The sequence below is a fragment of the Mirounga leonina genome, unplaced genomic scaffold (genome assembly GCF_011800145.1).
Source record: "Mirounga leonina isolate KUSES-001 unplaced genomic scaffold, KU_Mleo_1.0 Mir_197, whole genome shotgun sequence".
Taxonomy (NCBI): domain Eukaryota; kingdom Metazoa; phylum Chordata; class Mammalia; order Carnivora; family Phocidae; genus Mirounga; species Mirounga leonina.
In genome coordinates this window covers 6,232,535-6,251,900 of record NW_023270494.1, presented here as the reverse complement: position 1 = coordinate 6,251,900, position 19,366 = coordinate 6,232,535, and the positions used below count along the sequence as shown (strand labels likewise).

At 56.6% G+C, this 19,366-nt stretch overlaps 2 protein-coding genes across 2 annotated transcripts in view; one reads left to right on the top strand and one right to left on the bottom strand.

The window, feature by feature from the left end:
• Window positions 1-5,101: 5,101 nt before the first annotated feature.
• Window positions 5,102-12,468, top strand: OTOP3 (otopetrin 3). Its single transcript, XM_035026353.1, has 7 exons — window positions 5,102-5,197; window positions 6,646-7,099; window positions 7,189-7,325; window positions 7,945-8,003; window positions 8,282-8,400; window positions 9,991-10,805; window positions 11,914-12,468. Exons 1-7 carry the CDS (start codon window positions 5,102-5,104, stop codon window positions 12,082-12,084), a joined length of 1,851 nt encoding a protein of 616 aa, XP_034882244.1. The 3' UTR covers window positions 12,085-12,468.
• Window positions 12,469-13,382: 914 nt separating this feature from the next.
• The window catches only part of HID1 (HID1 domain containing), a 19,082-nt gene continuing 13,098 nt past the window's right edge, over window positions 13,383-19,366 (bottom strand). Inside the window, exons 13-19 of the mRNA XM_035026079.1 lie at window positions 17,946-18,110; window positions 16,533-16,760; window positions 16,115-16,221; window positions 15,525-15,605; window positions 14,838-14,929; window positions 14,496-14,654; window positions 13,383-14,261 (exon numbers count right to left, since the gene is read on the bottom strand). Of these exons, the coding sequence (XP_034881970.1) occupies window positions 14,198-14,261; window positions 14,496-14,654; window positions 14,838-14,929; window positions 15,525-15,605; window positions 16,115-16,221; window positions 16,533-16,760; window positions 17,946-18,110 (896 nt within the window). The 3' untranslated portion in view covers window positions 13,383-14,197. The remainder of the gene's footprint in view (window positions 14,262-14,495; window positions 14,655-14,837; window positions 14,930-15,524; window positions 15,606-16,114; window positions 16,222-16,532; window positions 16,761-17,945; window positions 18,111-19,366) is intronic.

Genomic DNA, 19,366 nt, shown 5'->3' with positions numbered 1-19,366 from the left:
CAATCAGAGACCCCCAGGAAAGAACCCCAAGCTGGCAGTCCCTGTGCCACATTACCCACCATCCTCCACCCCCCACCCCCACCCCGGGGGCGCCCAGGGTAGAATTTGCACCAAAGTTATTTTTCCAGGATGAGTTTTTACATCACAGTCAGAACATACCCACCCACCCCAGCTTGATCCTGGAGTATGGAGTGACCAGGGAGGGGGAGACCTATCCCTACAGTATCTAGGACCAGGCAAGATCTGGAACTGTCCACGGCTCTGGCACCACCCCTGATCCCAGCCCTGAAGCCTGGAGAGGACTGCTGCCTGGAGCTGGAACCACCTGCAGTTCACCCCCCTGTCCCCCACTTCTTATCTCAGCTGCCCCATCTGAGACGATTGCAGGAGAGGATCTTGGGGGTCAGAGCTGGAAGTAACCCTGGAGATTTTCAGGTCTCAAGCTTTTCAGTGGGTGAGCCAAATCTGAGTTACAGATGGTTACAGACCAGTCAGTACCTAGGTGGCTGGGAGGGGCTGGACAGAGTACGCAGGCTGCCATCTTCCTTTTCTCCTTACCCTCAAATGACAAATACATTTGTTTATGTGTTCCATGAAGCATGAAAGGTTAGGAAAGACTGCCCTAGCCCAACTACCATTTTACGAAGGAAACTGAGGCCCAGAGAGGTAAAGTGACTTGCCCAAGGTCACAGAGCTAAAGAGAGCCAGAGCCTTTCTACTAAGAATAATAATTTTCGAACAGCAGAACTTCTTTTTCTTTAAATAAAATATTTCAGGAACCCAAGTTTATAACACAAACAGCACTGCTCTAGTTTAAGAGGTGTTGGGGGACACCGAACCTTACTTCAGGGGGGCTCCTCTTACCCACCACCCCCACTCCCTGGGGGTCCCCGAGGCAAAGCCCTGGGGCTTTTAATAATCCAGGAAAGGCATGAGATGGATTTAGCAGGGACAGAACCTGAAAAAGCCAGGCAGACATTGAAGAGGAGGCCCTGCCGACTAGAAGAGGAGGAAGAATCCGTGGCCAGCCACAGTCAGGTGAAGGGGGGACAGGCTAGAGTGGCGGTCGGGGTAGGGGCTGGGGTGGGAGAGGTGGGAGGAGCAGCACCTGGAGCCCTGAGGATTTGAGAGGAGGACCCTGCCAGCAGAATGAGGGGGGCAGGTCTCAGAGGCTGTGCGAAGAGTGAGGAGGGCCAGAGGCGCCGACTTCCCTCCCCACCCGCCTCTTGTCCGCCCCAAGTTCACGTTCGATTTAGGGAGAGAGAGTGGAGTGGCGAGGTTGCTGCGAGACCGCACCCCTCCCGGGTGCTGGGTGGGGTACGGGAAGAGAAGACACCAGAACTGGGCGGGGAGGGGGTCCAGTCTGTTTCCTGCTTGGCCACCAAAGGAAAGTGTGGCCTGAACCCCTTTGCTGCGGCTTAAGGACGTTGCACCCCACGCCACCAGGGAGGCCGTTGGTCGCGGGCCCTCTGACCCTGAGGCCGCAAGCCTGCACCGCCTCCCGCCCCGCCCGCCCGCCTAACCGCCTCGCTATTGGCCGCACGGTCCGGGCTGGAGCCCCTGGCGGGGTAATTAACGAAGGATTAATGAGATCCCCAAAGTCAACAGAAAAATCGATGGGCCGAGGAGCCCGCCGAGCAGCGGCTGCGCAGTCCCGCGAGGGGAGGGCGTCGGGGGTATCGGTGCGGGTGCGGGGGCCTCACCTGGACTGACGATCGGCCCTGCGCTCGCAGTCGGTGGTCAGCCGGCCGCGATGCCCGCCCAGGCCTCAGGTAAGGAAGGCTCCCGGCGGCCCGCTGGGCACAAGGAGCGCCCTTGGACTGCTGGCGGGACATTCCCGGCGGGCCCACCCTTGACATTCACACCTACTCCTCCCCCAAAACTGGGTTCAAAGACAAGGGGCTGCAGGGAGAGGGGAGGGAGGGAGGGACGACTGGGCGGAGGCCAACACCTGGAGACCGGAGAACCGGCCCCTCTCTGCCCCCTACCCCAACTCTAGCCCCGCGCCGCACCTCCCTTCCGCGGATGGAGCGCACAAAAGTCAGCAGGGCGTGCCCCATCCCAGCCGGTCGCACAGGCAAAGGTGGGTGCCGAGGCCAGAAAGAAGCAAAAACCTGGACGGCTGGGTAAAATGGTGTGGGGTTGGGACTGCCTGGACGCCCAGTCTGAGGCATATGTGGGCTCAGGCCCCCAGGCCCCGCAGCCCCTCGAGTGGCTCGTAGAGAAATGCCCAAGCTCCCAGCCCCGGCTTAGCAGCCTCCGCCAGAGCTGGCCCTGCGCTCCTAGCCAGGCGCTGCGCCCCGACTGCTGCGCCGCTTTCATCACCTGTCTCTCATCCGGACCCACAAACTAGTTTGGTGTTCCTGCCCTCCCTTGGACTGGCGTCGCGCCGAGGGAAGGGCCAGACGGCGGCGGATTCTTCCTTGTCAGTCCTGGGTGCCCTGCCCCTCTTCCCCGAGACCCCTACGTGCCCCACCCTGTAACCCTCCCCCCGGCGGACCGAATTCGCCACTTTCAGGGCTTCTTCTAGCGACCGTTGGAGGGTTGGATTGGGGTGGGGAGGATAGGGAAGATAGGGCGAGGACCCTGGAGAGAGAGGACCCAGAATCTTGTCCTCCAGTGTCCCCTCTAGGCCTGCAGCCCAAGCAAAAACCGCCCCTGAGATTCACCAGTAATCCTGACCCTTCCAGCCTCTCCAGGATTCCGGCTGAACTGGAAGGAAATGCACAAATAGCTAACAGGCTCTATGTACATTTACATGCATTAAATCATTTAATTTTTACAAAACCCCTATGAGGTAGGTATTATGCATTAAGTCCTTTGTGTGTTCATTCGAGAAATCTTTACTGAGCATCTTCTATGTACCAGGTACTATTCCATAGTTGTATATCCATTTTACATCATGGGAAACTGAGGCACAGAGAGTCTAAGCTTTTCCAAGATCACAGAGGTAGTAAGTGCCAGAATCTGGACTCCTTTTTTAAGATTATTTTATTTATTTATTTATTTATTTATTTATTTATTTATTTATTTATTTATTTATTTGATAGAGAGAGAAAGCAGAAAGAGAGCACACGAGCTGGGGTCGGGTGTGGAGGGGCAAAGGGAGAGGGAGAAGAAGACTCCCTGCAGAGCAGGCAGCCCAACCTGGAGCTCAATCCCAGGATTCTGGGATCATGACCTGAGCCAAAAGCAGACACTTAACAGGCTGAGCCACCCAAGAGCCCCCAGAATCTGGGCTCTTAATTATTAGGTTATACTGCCCTGGGAAGACGAGGGAGATTCTGGGGAAGGCCGAAAAGGAGCAGTTAGAGTTGGGAGAAAAGGAGCAAGGAGGTGTCCCTATGAGCCTTATGCTTGCTCAGTTTAGGCGGGGGAGCCTGGGAGGAAAGACAAAGATCATCTCTAAAGTCTCCTGGGCTGGGCCAGGATGGAAAGCACATAAAGGGAAGGGTTTCTGTCTACGTCTCGGGTGCTGAAATCTCCCCCAGAAAATGGCAGAATCAGTCAGCGAGAGTGTCTTGCCTGTGCTAGGTTTGGGCAGTTCAAGTTAAGTAGGACCTGGTCTCCACCCTGGAGGAGCTCCTGGCTTTGAGGGGAGCCAGCCATGCCCACAGCACACCCACTTTCAATAGATGCTTGGGCAGGGAGAGAATGCTTCCCGGGAGAGGTGCTTAAGGTAGGTGGTGAGGATGGGCAAGAGCCATTGGCGGAGGGTAGCAGGCAAGACAGGGGAACAGCAGGCTCCAGGAGTGAAGGGGGAGGCAGGAAGCCACACAAGAAATGTGGAGCCCTGGAGCCCTCTGGCTAGGCGTGGATCAACATGATGGCAGGTGTCCGAGTCTGACAGAAGGGTCGGACAGGCAGTGGGGAAAACTGGAGCAAAGATGCAGAGAGGACTGGGAAAGGGGGACAAAATCATTTGTAGATTCTTAAAGAGAGGACTGAGTTTTCTTATTCTATTTGCCATAAGAGAACCAAAGAAGGTATAAATACTGAGCAAGTTCACATGGGAGTGTGTGGGCTGGAGAGGCTGTATTTTAAAACCAACTGTGGTGAGGGTCTTTTGGCAGTTACAAAGAGGAAAAGGCTAAAGCTTCTGAAGCTCAGAGTCCAAAGGCAAAGACAGAACAAAGCACAGTGAGTTAAAACGGAGCGAGCATGATAGGTGATGCTCCAGCAACAGGCACGGGGTGCAGTGGAGATACCTCGTGCAGCCTTGGCATGGAGTTCAGGGAAGGCTGCTTAGAGGAGGTGGAGTTCTGCTCTAAGATGCAATCAGCCAAAGGGCAAGGGGGTGGGCATTATGGGCAAAGGATGGGTTGTGGGTAGACAGGGAGGCGAGAAAAAGCCAGCACATTCTGGGAGCTGCAGCAGATGACACAGCCCACAGCAGGGAGTGGGGTCTGAGGACTGTGCTAGAGAGGAAGCCAAGGGCAGACCAGGAAGCAACAGAAGCTAGCGTCCAAGCCCAGGCTAAACATGCACTGCCTGGTTTCGTTTTGAAAGGTTGTGCAGGCCACGCGAGGTAGTTTGGACTTTATACTGAGGGCAATTGTTTGCCTTTTTAAAAATTTATTATTTTAACCCAAGTATAATTAACATACAGTGCTATATTAGTTTCAGGTGTACCATATAGTGATTCAACAATTCTATACATTCGTCAGTGCTCATCACGATAAGTGTGCTCTTAATCCACATCATGTACTTGACCCACCCCCCACCCACCTCCCCTCTGTAACCACCAGTTTGTTCTCTATGTTTAAGAGTCTGATTTCTCGTGTCTCCTTTTTCTTTGTTCATTTGTTCCTTAAATTCCATATATGAGTGAAATTGTGATATTTGTCTTTCTCTGAGTGACTTATTGAAATAAGTCCCAGCAATTGGTTGCCTTTGTTGGGCTCGAAGTAGGGGAGAGTCACAGTGGATAAGGAGGCAGTCCAGGAGAGAGAGGAGGGGGCCCTGGACTAGGGTAGAGGTTGAAGTCAAGAAAAATCTAAGGGAGACTTATGGACTAGAATGGACAGGTTTGGACCTGAGAGATGGAGGGTTGAGGGGAGAGACAAGGAGTGTGCCCAGCTACCTGCTGGGAGAGGTGGGGATGAAGACGCCACTCGCTGAGATAGTGCAGGCCTCCTACAGCCTGGAGGATGGGGACAGAGAGCACTTGGAACCCTGGGCCCAGAGCACCAAGCATGTAAGGGCAGTGGCAGCCCCAAGGGAGAGCACCAGAGGTGGCTGGGGATGGTGAGAGAGTCTCCCAGGTCAGCTGAGGAGAAGCCCGGGGCATCCCCACTCTCTAGTGCAGCTTCAGTCCCACAAGGAATGGGTACCCGAAGGGCCCACAGGGGAGCGTGCTGGACTCCAGGCTGGGGCCCTGAGCTGCAGGTATGGGGTGACCAAATATCTGGCCCCGGGAGAGGCATGACGAAGAGTTGGCCTGAGTGAAAGCTTGAGGAAGGTGAGGAAGTAGCAGGAGACATTCAGGGAAAGAGAAAAAGGGAAGGATGGTGTTCCCCATGTTGTGCTTGGCATTCATAGGTCATCCGGGAGTCAGGGTTGGGGGAATAGTGCATATAGAAGTCAGTTCTGTCCAAGTCTGGGGCATAGCATGCATGCTGATCCCAACCTGTCCCTTGTTCACAGCAGACATTGCGAATCAATCCCAGAACTTTCCCTCCTAAACCGTAATATGCTTTAAAATTAATTTTAGGGCGCCTGGGTGGCTCAGTTGGTTAAGCGACTGCCTTCGGCTCAGGTCATGATCCTGGAGTCCCGGGATCAAGTCCCGCATCGGGCTCCCTGCTCGGCAGGGAGTCTGCTTCTCCCTCTGACCCTCCCCCCTCTCATGTGCTTGCTCTCTCTCATTCTCTCTCTCTCAAATAAATAAAATCTTTAAAAAATATAAAAAATAAAATAAAATAAAAATAAAATTAATTTTAATCACATAAACAATGTGCTTTTAAAAACTAGAGCATTAAACCACTCCCAACCCTAGTACCCACCTCCCTTTCCCAGAAGAAACTCCCGTTGTGAAGCTGGTGGGTGTCTTCTAGACCTTTTATATGGGTAATCTTATATATGCCCATATATACCCATAATAGGGTATTATTTCAATGACAACATTCTTTCCCACCAAGCCCACACTCAGCCTCAGGATCCTGCTCAACAGAGCATGCTAGGCAACCATTATCCAACTAACCAGAGTCAGAACAAGAGAGGACATCTACTCGCTCTCCCTGCCTTCAGGAGGGAAATTCCTCCCAGACATCAGCAGAACACGAGCTGCCTTCTCGTGGTGAGAAGTCACAACCCTGGAAAACGTCCAGCATCCAGACATGATGCAAATGCCCTTGGCTCCTCCCTTGGCAGATGTTATTTTCCATCTCAAGACCAGGCACTGAGGCAGAAAGTGGGATAGCCCTGCAGGGGGTTGGGAGAGAGGTATTCCTCCAGCCAATCATGACGCTTATTAATAATCCTGATGTTTATTGGGAGCACAGAGAATTTCCATATCCCCTGGTCTGTTTGAACCTCCTCAGGTCCTGTAAAGTAGATAGGGCAGCTGCTGTTATTTCCAATGTCCGACCAGGGAGGTTGCATAGCTTGCCCTAGGTCACACAGCAGTTCCCTAACTGAAGCCAGGACAGCCTGGCAGCCCACCAGGACCCTCTCTCCCCAGCCCCTTCTCAGGCTTCATCCATGGCCTCCCTGGAAGCACAGGAGACTGGAGCAGCCCCGGCCGAGGGGAACCAAATGGACGTGGGGACCGAGAAAATAGGAGCTCCCGCCTCGCCCCGCCAGAAGTCCTGGCTGGTGCAGCATTTCTCCCTGCTGTTGCGGAGGGACAGGCAAGCCCAGAAGGCGGGGCAGCTCTTCTCCGGGCTCCTGGCCCTCAATGTGGTGTTCCTGGGTGGAGCCTTCATCTGCAGCATGATCTTCAACAACGTGGCCATCACGCTGGGCGATGTGTGGATCCTGCTGGCCGCACTGAAGGCCCTGTCCCTCTTCTGGCTCCTCTACTTTGCCGCCTGCACCGCCCGCCACCCACACGCTGTGCTCTACCATGACCCTCATGCGGGACCCGTCTGGGTGCGGGGTGAGTGTTGAGCCTCTGGGTGGATGGAGAGGGGTGGGGAGGGAGAGCCAGGTCCAGGGGAGGTGCCAACGGCCACCTGGCCCGGCCAGGCTCCCTGGTGCTCTTCGGCAGCTGTACCATCTGCCTCAACATCTTCCTGGTGGGCTATGACATGAGCCACATCCATTGCAAGTCGCAGCTGGAACTCATCTTCCCTGTCATCGAGATGATCTTCATCGGCGTCCAGGTGACAGACGGCTCCCATCCCCATGCCTCGTGCACACACACCCTACCTTTGCCTAGAAACCCAAACACAGGCAAATACATACAGGGCCGGGGGTGGGTACACACATACCACAGCCCCCCACTAATGTCTCCCTCCATGTGCCCACATCCACGCACACCTACGTGTACCTGCATCAGCACACCCAACGTGTCACTGAAATGCAGACACGTATAAATACATCTGCCCGTGCATACCTGCATATAACTAAATCTACACCCCCCAACCCCCACCGAGTTACACAGAGCTGCTCTTAGTAAGGGGTACTTACTACTACTACTTGCACTCCTGAGCATTGTGCTAGGTGTTTCTTTGCATCATCCTTTCCATCTCCCCAGTAAGTAGGCATTCCCCTGAGGGGTAGGCATTTTAGCTTCATTTTAGAGCCAAGGAGACTGAGGCTCTGAAGTATTCGGCCGCTGGCCCAAGATGACCCAGCAAGGAAATAGCAGAGCCAGGATTCCAATCCAGACTTCCTCACTGTCATGTCTGTTGTAAATACACACACGCAATTGGGGCACACACCCCACGGTTCTACCACCACTACCCCCAGCCCCTGGGCTCAAGGCCCCATCTCTTTCAGACCTGGGTGCTCTGGAAACACTGTAAGGACTGCGTTCAGGTCCAGACCAATTTCACTAGGTAAGACGGGGCGCCTTCTCTCCCTCCAACTCCTGGAGCTCCCTGTCCCCCACTAGTGCCTGGTCTAACAACTTCTATGGACATGATGTCCCTGGGGTAACAGGTTAGTCTGGGAAGGGGTTCCAGGTGGCTCCTAGGGCTGCCTCCCCTGTAGTCCTCATGCCAGATGGGATCTGGCTTTGGGAAAGGGTGGTCACCCCAAAGGCAGTGATGATGAGGGCGGGGCACCTGGGCAGCCGGCCAGGCTGTGTGAGCAGAGAGTGTGGCACCTCTTCCAGGTGTGGCCTAATGCTGACCCTGGCCACAGACCTGCTGCTGTGGGTTCTGGCTGTCACCAACGACTCCATGCACCGCGAGATCAAGGCTGAGCTCAACGCCCTCATGGAAAACTTCTCAGGTACGGAGGAGACACGATCCCCCAGCCCCGAATGCACACACACACACACACACACACATGCTACACTCCCTCCCAAAGTGGGAGCAAACTCTGGGAGGCCAGATGACAATGAAACACTGGTAGACATCCTGCCCTCATTCTGTGCCTGTCCTATCGGGGGCTAGCACCCTACAGCCCTGCTCCAGGCGTCCGCCTCCCTATCAGCAAGGTAGCCACTAATCCTGGCAGAGCTATTCACTGGTAAGTCCAGGTGTGCGCCCCACCCCTAGTATTTGCATTTTACTTGCAAGAAACTAAAAAGGCTTCAGGACTGAAAGGAGTGTCTTCCGAACACAATTGCAGATACCTGGACATATCAGGAGGGACAGAAGATTTCGGGGCAGAAAGAACTCAGAGAGTTCCATGTGCCCAACCCCCTACCTGTCCATTCTGCCCTTAGAGGCTGTATCCCATAAACCTACATGTGCGACACAGCCATACCTGCACGTATAAAGCACCCCCCCCCAGGTGGCATCACCATCCTGAGCTGTGTACAGCCAAGCCTTCCCAGCACATTCACGCATTTACACACCCACTGCCAAAGTCTTGACCTGCCTGTGTACTGTGGACATTCTTTACACTCAGACACATTTTTCAGAAGAGCTGTGCAAAGAGAATTTTTTTGGCAAGTGACGTCACGATTCTTTTATTATTAAAAAAAAATTTGAACATACAGATGAGTAAAAGAACAGGATACACCTATCACCTAGAGGTCATAATTATTAACATTTTGCCATATTTATTTCAATTTTTTGCTGAATTACATTATGGAGATCACAGCATTTCATCTCAAAACATTTTAGTGCACATCCCTTTAAAATAAGTATATTTCCTTACACTACCCCAATGCTCTTATAATTTCTAACAGAATTCCTCAACATCATCCCCATCCTCTCCAACGATCTATATTCAACTTTCTCCAACCAGCCTATGAAGTATCTTCTACAATGGTGTGTTCAAACACGCAATGCATTTGGTTGTTCCCTCCCTTAAGTCTCTGTTTTCCTAATGGCATTGAGGTTTGTCAGGCGGCTGCCTAGTGGTGTCATTTGACTTGTGCTCCTCTTCCCTGCTTTACCGGCAAACTGCAAGTACGGACCAAAGTCTTGATTAGATTCAAGTTAAACGCTCTGGGCACCAGCGTTCCACAGGTGATGCCGCGTGCTTTGCAAGGCACCTCGTGGCGAGGCAAGATGCCTGATTACCCCACAGTGCATGCTGCTGCACGTTCAGGTTATAAAGTTGTAGATCCTCCCTTGTGCCCAAACAGTGATCTGTAGAGGTGACATTTGGCCCCAAAGAGACACCATGTGTTGAATGCTTTAGGAAAGCTTGGCGCCTGAAGCCTGGAATCCTTTTGCAAAGAAATGACCATCCTGTGATTTCTGATTTTCTATCTCTGGGCCTCAGTTTCCATGTCTGTAAAAATGGGCGGCTGGGTCCCATCCACCTCTGGCATACTCCAGGGGTATGGGGCTGATTTGTGCAGCTGGTCTCCTCCAAGCAAGGCCCACCTGAGTGACTCATCCCTTCCCGCCCTGCCCCTGCCAGGCCATGACACCAACACCTGCCTCTGTCTCAATGCCACGGTGTGCGAGGTCTTCCGGAAGGGCTACCTGATGCTCTACCCCTTCAGCACTGAGTACTGCCTCACCGGCTGCGCTGTGCTCTTTGTCATGTGGAAGAATGTGGGCCGCCGCCTGGCACCCCACACAGGCGCCCGCCCCGAAACCCCTCCCTTCCGCCTGCACGGGGCCATCTTTGGGCCACTGCTGGGCCTGCTGGCACTGGTAGCAGGCGTGTGCATCTTCGTGCTCTTCCAGATCGAAGCCAGCGGCCCCACCATTGCACGCCAGTACTTCACCCTCTACTATGCCTTCTACATAGCCCTGCTGCCCACCATGAGCCTGGCATGCCTGGCGGGCACGGCCATCCACGGGCTGGAGGAACGAGAGCTGGACACGCTCAAGAACCCCACCCGCAGCCTGGACGTGGTGCTGCTGATGGGCGCCGCGCTGGGCCAGATGGGCATCGCCTACTCTTCCATCGTGGCCATCGTGGCCACTCGCCCCCATGAGCTGCTCGACCGCCTCATCCTGGCCTACTCGCTGCTGCTTATCCTGCAGCACATCGTTCAGAACCTCTTCATCATCGAGGGCCTGCACCGGCGTCCGCTCTGGGAGACGGCGCCCGAGGGCCTGGCGGGGAAGCCGGAGGCTGAGCCACCCCGCCGGGGCTCCCTGCTGGAGCTGGGCCAGGACCTGCGGCGGGCCTCGCTGGCCTACATCCACTCCTACAGCCACCTCAACTGGAAGAGGCGGGCACTCAAGGAGATCTCGCTCTTCCTCATCCTCTGCAACATCACGGTGAGTGGAGAGGAGCTGGGGGGCGGGGCGGGGGGCGGGGCGGGGGCGGGGCGGGGGCGGAGCTGGCCAGGCGCATTCATGGAGCATTGAGCATCCCAAGGGCAACTGGCCTGTCCCTTGTATTGTCAAGGACAACTGCCTCTTTCCAACTAGCCCCATGCTGCTTGAGATCAGTGTCCCCCCAGCATCCTGCAAGGTGCCTGGCATGAGCGAATGTGCCATGCATGTCACTAAGTGCTCTTTACAAACAAACGTGTAAGGCTTCCACCCTCAGCAAGTTTACTCTCTAGTTGGAGAGACACCGGGGACACCAAATAATTGATCATCCACTGAATTTGGCCAAAGGAAGAGATCATAAAGTGCCTGGTTTTCTACAAACTCTCTAGCGGGAGGAGTTAACGATGAGTGCTGGGTGTGTGGCAGCTGAGGTCGCATGTCCACCTCTCCATGCTGTCCCTCAGCAGCTCACTGATTCGGCACGCTAGCGCCGTGCAGCAGGCCCCATTAGGCGCCATCACTGTTTGGCAGATGGGGAAACTGAGGCTTAGGTGGTCCCACAGCCTGTCAGTGGCAGTGCCGGGACAACCAGGGCGGTCTGAGGGCATGTTTGAACACCACAACCCAGGTGCATCACGCTGGAAACACCTCAGGTGGTGAAGCCCCTGCCACAGGCAGACCACACGCCATAACCTGGCCCGAAAGTGCAGTAGGAGCTCAGAGAAGGAAGTGTGGGCCCAAGGGGCCAAGGAAGGCCTCACGAAGGTTGAGTCTGGGTCTTGAGAAAGGGGCAGAATTTGGACAGAAGACAGGGCCGGGCGGAGGGAGCAGAGAGAGTCAAGAAGGTGGCTGAGGTCAGGGCACAGGGGAGCCCAGCTTGATAGAGCAGGCTGGGCCATGGCTGGTGGCAGTGGGGCCTCATGGTGCACCTGGAGTTCAGGCTGGGAAGCTGGGGAGGTGGCTGTGATATGGGGTGAGGGGGGACAGCTGGCTTTGAAAGCCCAGGGCTGAGAGGATATTAGGGTGAGGGTCTGCCCCCCCCCCCACGAGAGGAGTCCCCTGGGGCACGGAAAGCCCTCTCTCCTACTCATCACCCTCCTCTCCTCCCCAGCTGTGGATGATGCCCGCATTTGGCATACACCCGGAGTTTGAGAACGGGCTGGAACAGGACTTCTATGGCTACCGGACGTGGTTCACCATTGTTAACTTCGGCCTGCCTCTGGGGGTCTTCTACCGCATGCACTCCGTGGGGGGGCTGGTGGAGGTCTACTTGGAGGCCTGAGGCTGCCCAGAGACCAACCCCCAGCAGAACTCCAAAATGCCAAGGCTGGGGAGAAGGTAGCCCAGAGCCTCTGAGGAGGGGCGCCTAGACCAGACTGGGTTCCCCATAGCCTCCCCCTCCCCAGATCCTGAGGTGGGGGGTACCGTCTGCAACCCAAGACCAAGGGCAGGGCCTGGACACTGAGCTTCTGATGCCCATGCCTGGGACATGCCTGCCCCTGCTCACTACCACAATCAGTACAGCCCAGGGTACACCCCGAGAAGCCTGAGTCGAGGAGGGGTGCCGCCACCCAGCCCGGCCGGCCTCAGGGGTCTGCCTCCTTCTGTGGGAGGGCACTTGGTCCGAGATCAGCCCAGGACATCCCAGAAGCTTGCAGCCCCGAAGGCAGGCCTGGCCCTCCCTCCCCACGTACTCTGTCTCCTAATGAGCTCATTAATTAGCTACCAGGCAGGGTTCAACAGCTCTCTCCTGCTGCCATAAACCCTGTTTGTTTGATCGATTACATTCAGGCTTCGTGACATTTGTTCCCAGGGACAGAGCTGCCACTCCAAGTATGGTGGGAAGGGACAGTCCTCCTGGTGAGGGCTGGGACAGTCCATTTCTGAGCCAGGAGGGGTCTAAAACAGTTCTTCCCTTGTCTGATTCAGGGGAGGAGGTGAGGAGAGGGGCTGGCGCTCTCACATGCCCCCACCCCTCACTAGCACGCTTCTCTCTGGAACAGAGCCCCAGGTGACTTTCTGCAGCTGGCTTACCACGGGGACTGCAGCCTCTGGCTGTCTGGTCCCCATGCCTGCTGTATCCTCGGAGCTATTGGGTAGAGAGGGCAGGGACTGACAGCCCATCCATCTCCCTGAGCCCAGTGCAAACAGTGAGCTGAGCCCCGGGTGAGGCCCCGGGTGAGGCCCCGGGTGTGGCTCAGGGGGGGCAGCCCAGTCTTCGCATGCCTCTGGGCCCCTCCCCATGAAGCTGGGCACTGGCAAGCCCCAGGGACCCCCAGTACTGTTTCGGTGGCTTCCTGGGGCCAGCAGAGCCCCCTCAGGGGCCTTGTAGAAGGCTGGGAGGCCAGCCTCTCTCCTCTCCTGCATGGGCTCTTTCTCTGGATGGCCATAGCCCAGGGGGCCACGCCCTGGCTGAGAGAGTACAATCCTCCATTTTCCCACCCAAGAGAATGACAAGTTCTGGTTCCTGGGCCAATGCCAAGGGCCCTCTGGGGACTGATTCTGGGAAGCAGAGGCCCCAGCTCCCCTGAAGACAAGAGCCATGACCCCAGCCCCTCCCCTCCAAGCACAAAGAGCCAGGACGTGGAGAGGGTGGTTTATTGTGTAAAGAGGCCGATTGTAGAGAGCAAAGATTGTACGGACACAGGTAGGGTGAGAGGAGACCCAGAGGCTGGAGCTGGAGGATGGAGGGGGGGCACCCTGCCCCCTCTGGCCCCAGTCATCCAGGCAGGGAGGATTGAACAGCTCCCTCCACACTCTTCTCCCACCCCCATACTGGATAACAGGGAGTCAGGTTATATCCATTGACCAGGAAGAATACAGCAGGAGACCCTCAACACAACCGCTCCAAACCCCTAAAATGCATGAGTTCTCCCATTCTGGCTTCTGCAGTCTACCAGCCCCCCAGTCTCCTCAAGCAGCCTGGCCACCCCCCTTCCTCCTTCGGGCCCTGGCAGCAAGCTGGGCCTGGACCAGGTGGTTTCAGGCTAGAAGGCATGGAAGGGCCCCCCCCCCCCCGCCCCTGCCCAGGTGCCTCAAGGGACAGCCCACAACTCCCTTGTTGGGCAAGGCATGAGGGCTCAGTGACCTGGGGATGATAGGCAGCAGAGAAACGGGTCTTGAGGGAGAGCCAGAGTGAGGTGGGGGCTCTGGCTAGGGCCTGCAGTGCTGGAGATGGGAGGCTTCTGTGAGTCCAGCCCTCAGTGGGGGTGATCAGTACCTGTCCCCATCATCCCAGCCACCTGGGGCCTTTAGGGCCTGCCACCCAGGACTCAGCCCCTCTGCCAGCCCCGGTTGGTTGTGGTAATTTAAAGCCTAAAACAGTAGGTCAGGGGAGCATCAGGGCACCAGGATCCCCACCCTCCCCAGTCCCATCCCCCGGTAGGCTTCCATCCTCACACCCGCTGGATCTCAAACAGCTTCACATCCGTGTCGTACCAGACAGGTGGGTCCACATTCCTGTGGAGGGAGTGGGCAGGGAGTGCTGGGAGACCTTGCAGAAAAGACTGGGGAGGAGCAAGAGGGTCATCCAACCCAAACCCCTTCCACCCTGATGTCCCACCCCAAGCAGTGGGTGCCTACCCTCTAGACAAGACCATCCTGGTTGACTATGTTGACATGAACCCCACTACCATGGTGGGACCCAGAGCTGAGGGCCCCCTGGGCAGACCCTCAGGGGAACACCAGACCCACCTCAGATAGATGACCCCCCACATGTAGGTGCGGAACCACATCGCCGTGCCCGAGTTGGCCTGGTACTTGCGGATGAGGATGGGGTGGGGCACAGGGAGCAGCCCCACCAGGGTGCCATGCTGCAGGAACCTCAGGATCTCTGACTCATCTGTCAGGCCCCTGCCAGGAAGAGGGGGTGGTTTCCCATGTGCTCACATGGGAAAACCCTCTCTGAAAGTCAAGGGGAGCGTGGGCCCCATGCTCCCAGCCACGTCCCACCCAGGCCTGGGCTTGCCCCGCCTCAGAGCCCACCGGCCACTCCCCCACCCCCACCCCCACCCCCACTGCCACCCCCAGGCTCACTTGTCAATGCAGATCTTTTCCACCTGGGGAACCAGCACTTGCAGCAACCTCATGATGGTCTGCAGCGGCAGCTTTGACTTCCAAGAGAGAACCTGAGGGAGGGACCGGGGTTCCTGGGGCCGGGAAAGCAGCCCCCACGGGCAGTGGGATAGGCCTGACCCCTGGCCCAGAACCGCAGGCTCCCCAAGGCAGGAAGTGTCCCCGCTCACCACAGCAAGGGCCTGGCACGGGGCAGTGCCCACGAACAGTGACTGTCATTCATGGTAAGAGCCCCTCACTGAGCATACACTACGTGCCAAAAACTCTTCCCTTGGAGTCTCACAATGGCATGATCAAGTAGGATGTTTATCCCCAGGGAAGTGCAATCAGTAGTGATCACAGGACACACAGAAGGGAGCGGACAAGCGACTTGGGGAAAGAAGCTGGAAAGGAAGGCTCAGTAAGAAAGCTAGCACCGTGAGCAGCTCAAGCTCAACTCTGCAGCAGAACTCTGGGACAGTGTAGACGGGGGAAGCAACCGGCCCAGAGCGGCCAAGGTCACCCAGCCAGCCAGAAGGAGTGACCCAGAGCCTGGCTCCCAGGCTGGTTCTGGGATTTGGACACATTCCCATCCAAGCCTTAACTGAGCTTAACTAGGCCAGGCACCCCTGTCCGCCCCCACTCAGAGCCATCTGCCCAAACCCTCACCCATTCCGATGTTGGGTTCCACTGCCCACTGGCTGACGTGCTGGACAGTCGCCGCTGCTCCCGCCACGCCTGGTCGGGCTCCTGGTCCCAGAGAAGGGTTGGGAGTGAGGGGTGGAAGGAGTGGGCACAGAGTGGAGGCGGAGGGCAGAGGAGCAGCCCTTCTTCCCAGTCCCTCCCATAGCCTGGAATCCAGGGGGCAATGAGGCCTCTCTACTGGCTCATGTTGGGGGGGCTCACTCCCAACAGAGGGGACAGCCCGGCCCAGCACCCTTTGCCCTGGGCCCCAGGCCCTGCCCGACCCAGCCCAGCCTGATGACAGGTTTAGGGCCAGGGGCTGACTGGGCTGGTCGGGTAAAGGCCAGTCAGCTGAGATAAGGCTGATGGATGAGGAGTCTGAAGGCCAAGGGCTTAAGCCTGGGACTAGTAAACAAGGGAGAGGTCTGTGAAAGCAGCCCCTGGATGTCCTGGACACAGGGTTCCTGCCCTCTGCTGCAGGTGACCCCAGAGGGCGCTGGCCCAGCTCAAACACAGAGGCCAGGGAGAAAGGGAAGTCCCAACGTCACCCCACTGCAGGAGTCCCCGTTGCCCACCTCTGTGGCCGGGCTGCCATCTGCCGAGCTCTGCTGGGACGTGGGCTCCAGGGATCGCAAGGTGCCATCCTCGGACACCTGGGACTTCTCTGTCAGCTTGTCAATGCCTGGGAGTGGGGGTGGGTGGGTGTGAGAACACCTGTCACAGGGCCCCTCTGAGAAAGCATCCGCACCGGGCCCCATGAGGGCCCCCTCTTTCCTCCACCCACTTCAGCATGCTATGCGTGATCCCCCCAATCCCGCCCCTACCCTGCACCAAGCTAACCTTCCTGGGCCTCCCAATACCCCCTCCCTATCCCCTCAGCTTCCCAACTCAGTCCATGCCCTCTGCCAGAGATGGGATAACATCCCAGAGACCCTGCCCATCCCCGAACCATGCTGGCATCCACACTCGCCCCTGCCACTTGCCAGGCCAGACCTGGGGTGGCCACCAGGCTGGTCTTGAGAGTGCCAGGCTCAGCGGGGGCAGCCGGGTGGGAGCCCTCCATGGAGGCGCCCTCCTGTGAGCCAGTTCGGGACAAGGGCTCAGGTGCCCGCCGACGCCTTTGCAAGGCCTTGTGGAGAGCAGGGGGGTCGGCGGGCAGGCTGGCCAGCTGGTGGAAGATGCTGCGTTTTCGGATGATGGCGTAGACCAGGTTGGAGTTGCCTGTAGGGAGGGAGCAGGCCACACGTCAGGGAGGCCCCCTTGCCTCTTCCTCCACCTGGGCAGGTTTCTGGGAGGGGGAGTTTAGAGGACAGGCGGGTGTCTAACCCCAGGGGTAGGAGATGATACAGGGCGCCCAAGAGAGGGCTGGAGAAGGGCGGCACCTGGCGGCATGTGCAGCTATGGTTACACCAGGGCATTACATCGCTAGAGAGGAGCTTCTGGGCTGAGCTCCCCTGGTGCCGCTCCCCAGTACCTTCCAGACCCCCTCGCAACCCGGCCCACTAAGGGGTCACACTGGCAAAGTGGGGCAGGCCCAGCACGTCAGAGTCCACACCAAGCCAGCTTTTCTTTACTTTGACTGTGTCCCTGAGCCAGGTCACCAGGGAGGATGGACGACATGGTCCGTGCCCCACGCTGACTTCCCTCGGCCCCGGGCCTTCAAGGCTCCATCCAACAATCTGGTCCTGCCTCTCGCCACACTGTCCTGCTCCCAGTTCAACATCTCACCCCAGGGCCTTTGCATATGTTGCCCCCCCACACACACATCATACAATGCTTTTTCTGCCCCACCCCACCTCCATTCATCCCTCACAGATCAGTGGAAATATTACTTATTTTGGAAATAATAGTAACTGCTAATATCTAAGTCACCAGACACTGTGCTAAATGCTTTTTGTGGGTGATTACTTAATCCTCCCAACACCCTCAGACGTAAGGACTCCAGCACTATTATTATGACCGTCTTCCAGCCGAAGACACTACTGCTCAGAGAGGTTATGTGCCCACAGTCACAGAGCCACCAAGTGGCAAGACCCTCACTACACCAGGCAGTGTGGCATTGACAACACCTATCAGGGTCCTACCGCTCTGAGCTTCCCTTTCATCAGATTTAAGGTGACCTGTCTGGGTGACCATCTGTTTAAAGCCTCCCTCTGTGTCTTAATCCCCAGCTGTGAGCTGCACGGGCAGGGAGCATTCTGCTTTGCTCTCCCCTCTATCCCCTGCACCCAGCACTGGCCTGGGTACGCAGCAGATGCTCAATAAATGCATGTTGAACAAACGGGGTTGTGGGGGTGCAACGCAGAGGGTTCTGCCCTCCTCAGGCAGACGGGAAGGTGTCCTTGCACACGGCCCGTCCTGATTCTCGCCCCTGAGGCCAGACCAGAGCTCGGGCTGCCGCCTCACCATCGAACTGATACTGGATGATGTTGTTGAAGGCCTCCAGGAGGAAGAAGACCAGGTGGTGGTTCTGGGCAGCGGAGAAGAGGAACCAGGTGGTGGAGAAGGCCTCCAGCAGGTGCAGCAGCTTATTGGCAGCCACCATGGATAGGCTCTTGAGGTAGGGGGACACTGCAGGGGAGGAGCCAGCTCACTCCTGGGGCTCCCCCCACCCACCCAGCCATCCCTGCACACCCTTGACTTACGCAGGACACGATGCTCCCGCTGCCAAACCTTCCCTGCCCCGTGCTTGTAAAATCCCCCACAAAGTCCGGAACACCAAACCCTCAGAGGCTGAGGCCACACGGGCCATGCTCTGCAGAGCTCCAGGAGGCCATGTGGGCCCCACCCTCGTCCCTCCACCATGTGGACAGCCGAACCGTTTACTGAGCCACTCACACACAGCATCTTGCCCACTCCTCCCCACACTTCTGAAAGGGGGGCCGGGCGCAGAGGGAACCAGCCCCATTTCATAGATGAAGAAACTGAGACTCAGACAGGTTTGTAAACTTGCCCAGAGTTCCCAGTTATAAAATAGGCAGGGAGACAAACTCCGGATCTTTAAAAGTCTTTCTGGAATATCAAACTGGGATCACAATACTCCACACATAATCAGAAACTTATTTTTTGGCAGAGCCTGAGAGGGGGAACCTGAGATGAGACGTGTGTGGAAGGCCTGAAGTCGCAAAGGGATCCATGCGCTTCCTTGTCTCACGTCTCCCTCCCTGCCCAGGCTGGGGCAGAGACAGCAGCTTTCCTGCTCAAAAATGCATTCTCAGAGCCAGCAACACTTAACCAGTGCTCAGTTAAAATGTGTGAGTCGGACCCAGCAAGCAAACCAGGAAGGGAAGGCAGGGTTCTGGCCCCAGAGCTCACAGCGCAGCTAGAGCTCTGTCCCACCAACTTGGAGTCCGAACCACTCCCACCCAGGGCTGTCCTCTCCAAAAGATGGCCACGCTGAAGTCATCCTGCCTCAGCCCACGGCCACCCACCTTGCTGGGCCCAGCACGCCAGCCAGCCTGAGCCCCTCCCCTCGGAGGCAGCTGTCCCCAGTCCTCGCTGGAGGGTAGGGCACCTCCTGGTGCCCTGAGACCATGCCTTCCAAACCCACGCAGTCCAATGCAGTAACCACGAGCCACCTGTGGCCATCCAACGCTTAAAACACAGCTAGTTCTAACTGAGATGTGCTGCATGTGTGAAACACACGAGATTTTGAAGACTAGGTGTGAAAAAGAATGTAAGATATCCCAATAATTTTTAATGGGGGTTATATGCTGATATTTTGGATAGCGTGGAGTACATAAAATGTATTATAAAATTACTGTCACCTTTCTCTCTTTCCCTTCCTTCCTTCCTTCCTTCCTTCCTTCCTTCCTTCCTTCCTTCCT

Coding starts and splice junctions, on each gene's coding strand:
- OTOP3 (XM_035026353.1), top strand. CDS start 5,102: ATGAAGACGCCACTCGCTGAGATAGTGCAGGCCTCCTACAGCCTGGAG. Junction 5,198..6,645: donor GGGCCCAGAGCACCAAGCAT/GTAAGGGCAGTG, acceptor AACTGAAGCCAG/GACAGCCTGGCAGCCCACCA. Junction 8,004..8,281: donor GTCCAGACCAATTTCACTAG/GTAAGACGGGGC, acceptor CACCTCTTCCAG/GTGTGGCCTAATGCTGACCC.